This window comes from Haliotis rubra, unplaced genomic scaffold (assembly GCF_003918875.1).
Source record: "Haliotis rubra isolate DU_JTF1 unplaced genomic scaffold, ASM391887v1 Scf644, whole genome shotgun sequence".
NCBI classification, from domain to species: Eukaryota; Metazoa; Mollusca; class Gastropoda; order Lepetellida; family Haliotidae; genus Haliotis; species Haliotis rubra.
In genome coordinates this window covers 125,718-135,486 of record NW_025767351.1, presented here as the reverse complement: position 1 = coordinate 135,486, position 9,769 = coordinate 125,718, and the positions used below count along the sequence as shown (strand labels likewise).

The following is a 9,769-nucleotide window of genomic DNA, read 5'->3' as shown; positions in this document are numbered from 1 at the left end:
AACTGTACACCAGTTACACGTTCAGGGTATCGTTCCTCAAAGCGATATTAGCGCAAAGATGATCGTAGTTTAGCATAGACTTACGACAGTCGTAGCGCACGATCGCATTGTGGAACGGGGTCCTGGGCCCTGTTCCTCAAAGCGATCGTAGCGCTACGACTGTCGTAAGTCTATGTTAAAGTATGGGAGTTACGATCATCTTAGCGCTACGATCGCTTTGGGGAACGGGGCCGAGGGCCCTGTTCCTCAAAGCGATCGTAGCGCTACGACTGTCGTAAGTCTATGTTAAAGTATGGGAGTTACGATCATCTTAGCGCTACGATCGCAATGTGGAACGGGGCCATGGTCAGCAAGTCTTTCCATCAGATCCACGTACATGTGGGCGTCGTGCCCAGTTAACTCCATAATTAACTGATGTGTGATCCTTGTGTTTGCGTGACCTTAGAAGATTTGGTTTTGTTTTGTCGTTGTTATTTAACGCCGCACTCAGCAATATTACAGCTATATGGGAGCGATCTGTAAATAATCGAGTCTGGACCTGACAATCCAGTGATCAGCATCACGGGCATCGATCAGCGCATTTGGGATACGATAACATATGCCAGCTAAGTCAACAAAGCCTGATCTACCGATCCCGTTAGTTGCCTGTTACAAGCATGGGTTGCTGGAGTCCAGTTCTAGCCCGGATCTTCACGGGTTTAAATTTGGAAGGAGTTCTGCAAGAAAGGGCCACTGCTTTCATGCCCAGTGAAATTGCTTTATGACACTTTTAGTAATATTCCACTTTAATATTCCGCTTTAACCACTATGGTCCCTACCGCACATGCGTCATTAAGATTATGCCTTCAGTGTTTGTATGTTTTATACATACATCTTGTGATTGCTCGAATTGCATATATATTGCCAAATTACAAACTGCGAGAACGAACATCACACAGGGCAGTTAGCTGAGATAAACAAGCCGTTTTTCCATATCCATGGCTATTTGGATCGACCAAGGTAAGCCCATAGCATAATGAGTTTAGTTTTCTGCAATTATGAACACTAGAAAGCAATGGGTGAGTGAGTTAAAATTTAAAGTCACATCGGCAGTATTTCAGCCATATCGTGACCATGAAAGTTGTAAATTTACAAATGCATACATGAAATAAACACAAACTTATATACTTACCTGTCTGCGAAGGACAGTAAAATAACTAGTCTATCACAGATTTGTACTTAAAACTAGCACATAACATTAAAAACACTATTTCTAAGTTAATGGTACAATATATAAATGGGCTGTATTGCCAACAACTGAAGGTAGATCACCATACTAGGGACCTAGAAAGCAATGGCATTCTGCGGGCAATGATATATTTATATAAGCAATTGCCAAATGGAAATCCCTGCTGTGTGTAGTTATCATGAAATGATCTCTGTGCAGAACTTGTGATTGTGTGATCTACCTATTTGTGTAGTATTTACTATAGTCGTTCTATTGGCTACTGGTGTAGACTTTGTCGAATGGATTGGTCAAGGTATCCAAGGGCTGCTTATGAAATGAAACAGTTTGATGAACAGGATAAAAAATGTTGGGTTTCTCATATTCGAATATCTGGTGGCTTTTCGTATATATGGATCGCTGAAGATTGCGGTAGTACTAATGTTTTCACAAAGATTTTGGGACATACAATTTCAAAACTGGCATTGTAACATCTCAGGCCATCATTTCTAAAACATTTAAGTGGTTTTAAATCTGTTTTGGGTGTTGAAAGTATATTCTTGAATTGTTTCCCGAAAAGGACCTGCGGATGGTATATTGTAAATTTAGTTGTGCATCTCATAAATTGAAAGTTCGGTTAGATAGATTTAAATGTTATGATAACCCAAATGCATTGTTATGTACTAAATGTCTCCTGGGCTGTATTGAAGACGAATTTCTCTTTTATTTATTTGTTTTTACCTGAATGTTATTATAATAATCCGTCTGCTCCAAAAAAGTACCAATTGCTAGCATCCACAAATACAAAACTTGTATTTAGAAATAAATTTGCCAGTTGATATTATTTTGAATGATAAATGCGCACTGTGTGCAGTTTTTCTATATTGCAATATCGGTCACGTGGTCCCAAATGCAAACGTGTCACTTGTCACTTGTCACATTGCAGAACTTGCAAAACCTAGAAGACTACAAACAAATAAGAGAAAGCTTATGATTAGATAAGTTCTGGCAATGGTAACAGATTTATCTTATCAATTGTTGACTTGAGAATCTGTGTACGTAGCTTTATGACAAAGTTATTAAAATGCGCCAAGAAGAGTAACAAACGTTTACTGAAAGAGAGGTGAAATGTTGGGTGGTGAATATCTATTCCACTTTAAAGACTGTACGTGCGTTTATGAAAAATGTAACTTTGTTTCATATAAAGTTTTAGTATAATGTTTTCTCAAAATACCCAATACATCGTTTAATAGACTTGCAGGAAGACATCTCAACTTCAGGGATGTGATTTACAAGCGCCGTTTGGATTTTCAGGCCCGACGCACACGTCAGATGTTTTAATGTGAACAACACTTAATGATTGTTAAGCTGTCAGAACTTTCAAGGACTTTAAACACTTTTTTGAACCGTAAATTTCATTTACACAATTCAAGGTCTTGTACAAAATCTGCGTCTAGACGCATTCTGTATGCTCCTAAGAGGAATGGCGCAAAACGAAGTTGCTAGATATTCTAATTGTCATCGTATAACAATATCATCCATTTTGAGAGGTTAGCAATAACGTTTCATGGACCGTCGTGGTAATGTCATGTCAATAAGACAACCCTGTTTGGCTGTTGCAATTGCAGTTAACTAACACCTAAAGTGTCTTATGCATTCTCAGCATCACGAAATAACCGCATTTCTCAATAATGGATTTGTTAGATTTTTCTAATGTTTCAGGATTTGCACTCTTACCTTATAACAGTATTAGAAAGGCTCAGCGAAAACCAAATGTAATGTATATACTTAGGATATAGTGCGGATGCACTCTTTGAAGTATTCAGTACGTGTATTCAATACGATTCAATGAATCATCTGAACAATGAATGCATGTTTCGTATTAAAAGGTGTTGCATGTTTCATCATGTATCGAAACTGGTTGCTGTGCATGCGATTTCGTATTCTTTTCCATCAATATACTGGGGGACCTATACGATACATATTTTCACGTATAGTTAGTAGGGCTGTAACGATGCATCGAACTATCGATGGATTGCAATTGGTTTAGTCACCGATAGCAATTAATAAATGGGAGAAACGAAAGTATCGATAGTTTAGTAACTGACTTCCGTTGATAAAGGCGCAGCGCAAAATACAGGAAGTACCAGATTCGTTCACTTTGATTTAGAGTTATCCACCCCTGTTACCTCTTAAACAAAATCCATCTGGGTTTCGCGTTTCTTGTCAGTTATCATCCTCGATAATCTCCAGGGTATACGTTACGTCACGTTACGTAAAGTCACGTACGTTACGTAACGTATACCCTGGAGTTTATCGAGGATGGTCAGTTATTAAAAGAGACTGAAACTGCTTCAGCTTGTTTTATTTCATATAAACTATACATTCATTTGGGACATGACTTCAAATGAGACAATTCTAGGAGGAAAAAACTATTGCAATAGTATTGGAAAAGTCACCCTTAATAGTTAGTATACCATTGAAAAAATAGAACGTTCAGCAGGGGCGGATCCAAAGGGCGGTGCGGGGATGCGGATCCACTTCTCCTGATTTATGTACATAACCCAAAAAAACCTGAATTCAGGATTTGGAATTGCGATTTATTTATTCTTGATTCTTGAATGATAGTCGTTCATTCTACCACATGTGCTATGGCGACTGATGCCGTCACAGTTGTATATTTTTGTCAGTCACCATTAACTCATCTTCGTATATTTGTAAATGTCATGTTAATAGTGTAGCATCTGTTACACACGTGCCATATGATCTGATTTGCACAACAATTAATTGTACCACACTTTACAGCTGGCGTAATGCCCAATGATATGCAGTTTATGTAGACATGTTGGCTAGAATGTTCAAACTCCAAATACGACTGAACACTAAAAATGTCTAAACGTGTCCAAACGCTGAACAGATTCCAAAACATGTTCAGATCTAAAAACAAAAACAAAAATGTTTTTCACAGTGTTTTCACAGAACAACGCCCTGTTTTATTATGGGGATTACACTACGTATTTATACGTTGATAAGAATCAGCTTTTGTTACCTAATTTGTTTCAGCATACAATAATTTACGTAATACATGTGTAATGACGTTGAGGTCTGAGGACCCATCCACGTAAACGGATAAACTGTCGATATTGTAAACACATCCTGACCAGACAAACAAGTGACCAACTTGCCACGTTTTCGGGGGTGCGATGCCATACCATACTAACCGCCCTATACATATACATTTAGTTGTCAAAAGGTGCAGCATTTTGTGAATGGTTAATCGTTGTTATCCAACATGTAACCCCAAGTTAGGCTCGGTTTCGAATATTAACATAAAACATGGTACGTCAAAATTGTTTGGCCGATCTATGAATGTGTGGACAGTTATGCGATTGTGCTTAGAGATAAAGTGCAGTCCCAAATATAACACAAATTACATGTCCTGTACAGGTACCAAATGAATAAACATATACCACGTGCATCTTGATTCATAATTAACAATCGGCATACTTTGGTATATTCATCCCGCATTCACTCTTCGCTACAATTCTTGCTGGGATGATGTGTCAGCCTCACAAGCCGTCGTGATACACCAATCAGCGGATACAGTTTCCTGTACAGCTTTCCCTTCGTATAGTGAAGTTAGGCAGCTTGAATAATCACAGGTAAGGTTGGCACCTTATTTTGCAACACATATCAGTGCATTGAAGCCTTAAACAATTAGTTACTCTTATGATATTTGTGTATCAAAGATATCTCCTCAGTCGATTGTTTTAACGAAAGCGTATTACCTTATTACAAACATGTTCTTGGAGCAGGAATAATTTTCCATCTCTTCAAATTTACTCAGTAACGTTTGTTCATCAGTTTCGTTAAAATCATTAACTGATCCGCGCTGGCTGAGTGGGTAGACGGCTGACTTTGTGTGCTGGAGATTACGTGCCTGACTCTGAAGGTGTGGGTTCGAATCCAGGATGGACTCAACCCAACAAAAGTACTAGAATCTGAAAGTGTAAGCCAAGATGTAACATATATTACATTAACTGATCCGACTTTGGAATAATACTGTTTTCCCACAACTGGAGAGACTGATTTCCAGCCTTGGGATGTAAAACATCCACTTATATGCTCTCTCACTTGCTGCGTCAGTCACCCGTTTCAGTAGTATGTTATGTAAGCCATTCTAAAAAAGAAGAAATATGCTGTCCTTTCTGAATGACCAGGAGGAGGATTTTGCCCTGCACAAAAGGAACTGATACTGATGTATTTCAACTTTATTGTCTTGGGAATATGAAAGGATAGTGTACAATGAGATGAAACGTAGACTGACAGGATCGGGTGGTCAGATTTGCTTATTGATCATCTCGATTGCATAGATCGATGTTCATGGTGTCAATTACTGTATGATTGCTACCTGGCTCCACTATTTACAGACCTCCACGATTCCGATTTCCGAAGTAGAAGCATACTTATCAGTTTAAAAGCATTTGCTTATTATGAAATTATTTATAAAAATGTGTTTTCTAATGAAACGATGTTTCACTGATCCTCAAGAACATCGAGTTAACATCATTTTTAAAATAGTTTAGATAAATGTTTTCTAAACTTACAAAGCAGTGAAACGTGTTTTAATAAACAGCTTGAAATATTGATTTGCCTGATCTGAACAACAGTTATGTCCTACAGAAGCACCACGATCAGAATCACTATTGGAATAAGCAACACATGAATTCTATTTTTCACATTGAATGTTGATTTGACAGCGCTATCATACTCAACCATACCGGAACACACTACCTACAGCTTAAACGGCATGTGTCAATCAGTCGTATAGGCGGAGAACATTCTTGTACAAGACTTGTGGTTTTAATTCGAGGAGCAAAATCAACGCTTATAAAGCATCGACAAATCACACGTCGACCACTTCGTGCAACAAGCGATGTTTTCACGTCTCAAGAGACTTGGGACAACAATTACTGATACTTTATGATGCTAATGTCTGGTTATTCTAATGCGAGGTGAGTACCAGAATGCCTCACCAGAACCAAATGTGCTTTATACATTGTCAAAAATGGACACACGTGTATGGTATGCTTTCGTATTTGCACAACTACAACCCGTCGTCCGTAAGTTTCAGCAATTATATGCTGAAGTAAATCATGCTTCATAATTATTTGAAACGTACATACATACGTATGTTGATTTCGCTTCCGTCAGTAATCCGCTGTATACTTTTGTCATTATATAATGAAATCTGCGATATACTATATGGAGACGGTCTGTTAAATAATCGAGTCTGAACCAGACAATGCAGTGGTCAACAGCATGAGCATCGATATACGCAGTTGGGATACAATGACATCAACCAAGTGTCAACCAAGTCAGCGCGCCTGACCATCCGATCCCGTTAGTCACATCTTACTTTCACCAAGGACACGGGGTCACCCCAGATATATACTACCCATCAAAGGTTTAGACTCACTAGTGTAAATGTAGCCACTTACTTCAGTCACCTGTTCTAAACTAGATTTTGCAAAATATTCCATACTGTTTAAAGGTACTGTTTACATATGAACTGATGTATCGTAAAACAAATTTGTAACGTTGAAATGATTATTGTCATGGGTTCACTAAATGATAAAAATCAGTGAAAATTGGCGATTTCTTAACAAAACTTTACACCAAAACGCAGCTGTTCACATGCACGATATCTGCACATGCTTTTCAGCAATTTCATACATGATCCTCTTGCAATTCATCCGCATAAGGTTTGCAGGTGGTTCCCCCAAGTTAATGGAGAAATTCACCTTCGATGTAACATATATACATACATACATACATACATACATACATACATACATACATACATACATACATACATACATACATACATACATACATACATACATACATACATACATACATACATACATACATACATACATACATACATACATACATACATACATACATACATACATACATTTAAGTACATTATCTATGTACAATATTTTCATTTCAGGGTAGACAAGTGGAGATTTTTGAAACCTGTGTAAAACGTTGTTCCCACCATTTTAGGAACGCGAGCGCTATCTAATCTTTGAGACCAAAGAATAAGGATAATGAAGGTATGTTTTATATCATATATTAGGAACAATGAAAAAGTTAACTGGGTGAATGAGTATGGCTTTACGCCGCTTTTACCTATATTCTAGCAATATCACAGCGGGGGACACCAGAAATGGGCTTCACACATTGAACATTGTCGGGGAATCGAACCCGTAACGAGCAAACACTTTAACCATTAGGCTACCCCGCCGTCCCAATAGCGACTGGGAAGGGCCATGGGGAATGATATGAAATAAGACTAGTTCAGCTTTCATGAACCGCGATGAATCTACACGCCACTTCTTGTATTTCCATGTCCTGTCTCTATTATTCATGAAACTACATTCACATATCTAAATGTAGATGTGTTGTTCGCAGCCCTGGTTTGTCTTCGCAAACACATGTTGCTTTTTGCTACCGTCATCGCTGTGGTTCTCGGATTTACGATCGGACTGCTCTGCCGTCAGTTGAAACCTTCCCCAAAGGTCATCATCCTCATCTCATTCCCAGGGGAGATATTTCTACGGCTGATGAAGATGCTGATTCTGCCCTTGATAGTTTCCAGCATCATTACTGGTAAAGTGACTGAGTGAGGGAGAGTTTCGTTTTGCACCGCTTTTAGCAATATTATTCAAATATCACGGCGGGGGACACCGGAAATAGGCTTATAGTGGGCAATAGAACCAGGGTCTTCGGCGTGACGAGCGAACGCTTTAACATTTAAGCTACCCCACTGCCCAATATCTGGTAAATAGAAACATTTGAGGCTACCACCGTTACGAGTGCAGCGTTAAACAACAAAGTAAAATTGATTAAACACGTATGAAATATAACATACATATGTGGAATGAAATGCATTAAACAATTCAGAAGATATTAACATATGTTTATGTACATGTCTCTATTGCAGGTCTTGCTAACCTCAATAATAAATCAGCCAGTAAGATTGGCTTATATACCATTGTCTACTACATCAGTACCACAGTATTGGCAACAATCATTGGCCTCATCCTCGTTCTCACCATCAGACCAGGGGACGTTGCCAACAACAACGTCATGTCTGTCAGGTCATCAGGGGGTGCCCCATCAGCTTCAGCTCTAGACGTGTTCCTGGATTTAGTCAGGTAAATTTCATTGAAGGTTACTATGGTACTTGAAGCCTAATTCAACGTTGTTGTATTTTCAAATCCTTGGTGTTGAAGATATTTGCAGTAGCTTTCTGAAACACACTTGGCTCTTAGAGTTTAATTCAGGTAATTGCACGCAGGAACCTTTTCCCCGAGAACATTGTTCAAGCAAGCTTGCAGACAAGTGGTACCGTTTACGTAAAGGAACAGGTAGAGGTTTCTCGGCAACAGAACTCTACAGTTTTAACCAGTCCAGACGTCAATGACACCTCATCAGTTCCAAACAAAGGTGACACACATGTATGGGCCCCAAAGTCTGTCTACAAACCAGGAATGAACACAATAGGTATGTTCACGTTGGTATTAAAATGGGGAGGTGCAGTTACTGTGAATTGTACTGTTCCTCTCCTGTTATACACATATTATATACCGTTTGTATATATAGGACCAGTATTTCAACTGTTTACATTCATGAAGAATCATGATAATGACAAGAGTTTACTGCTCATTTTCTGTCAAATCCTTGGCATTAATATTCTCGGGACCTAAACCCTAATCCGGATTTTACGCCATTGCAACAAGTGGATATGCTGCCCGATATGAACTAACTCTGGGTGTTCAGTTTGTTTGGAGCTCCACCTTCGAAACACATGCTTACCATGCATTGCCGTGCGCACAAGCACCTCATAAACTGCTATGAGGGAATTTGCAGACATTTGCATGCAAGAATTCAAAAGTTGATACATCCGTAAATACTCGAGGATTTCAAACACATTCCTGCTTAAATTTCTGACTCCTTCCTAAGTTTATTAGGGTTTGAAATATTGATATTTCAGTACGCTGGGAAACATTAATTAATTTGCAATTTGTTTCAAATAGCGTCATGTCTTATAAGATCCGGGTTAGAATATTGATCTTCAGCAACCCATGCTTGTCGTAAGAGGCGGCTAACGGAACCGGGTGGTCAGGCTCGCTGACTTGGTTGACACATGTCATAGTATCCCAATTACGTAGATCGAAACCCATGCAGTTGATCACTGGATTGTCTGGTCCAGACTGGAGTATTTACAGACCGCCGCCATATTGCTGGAATATTGCCCATTGTTGCGTCAAACAACAAACTAACAAACACAGAATGTCCCCATCACTTTAAAATAGCCAACACACTTTCGTTTCATGTTAGAAAGCAATTTGTCCAACACTACAAATCTGTGCCGCTGTATAAAGTGGTATTTGCAGTGAGGTGATCTTAACTCCTTTAGCTCAACACAGATTTGCGACATTCCTACCGCTACGCTTGTTTTGTACAACGGTACCCAGTTTATTGACAAAG

The 9,769-nt window shown here is 38.9% G+C and overlaps 1 protein-coding gene across 1 annotated transcript; it reads left to right on the top strand.

Annotated features, from left to right (window-relative positions):
• The first annotated feature begins 977 nt into the window (after nt 1–977).
• LOC124256942 (excitatory amino acid transporter 3-like) lies at nt 978–8,437 on the top strand. Its single transcript, XM_046690904.1, has 3 exons — nt 978–999; nt 7,688–7,885; nt 8,220–8,437. Exons 1-3 carry the CDS (start codon nt 978–980, stop codon nt 8,435–8,437), a joined length of 438 nt encoding a protein of 145 aa, XP_046546860.1.
• Nucleotides 8,438–9,769: the final 1,332 nt, after the last annotated feature.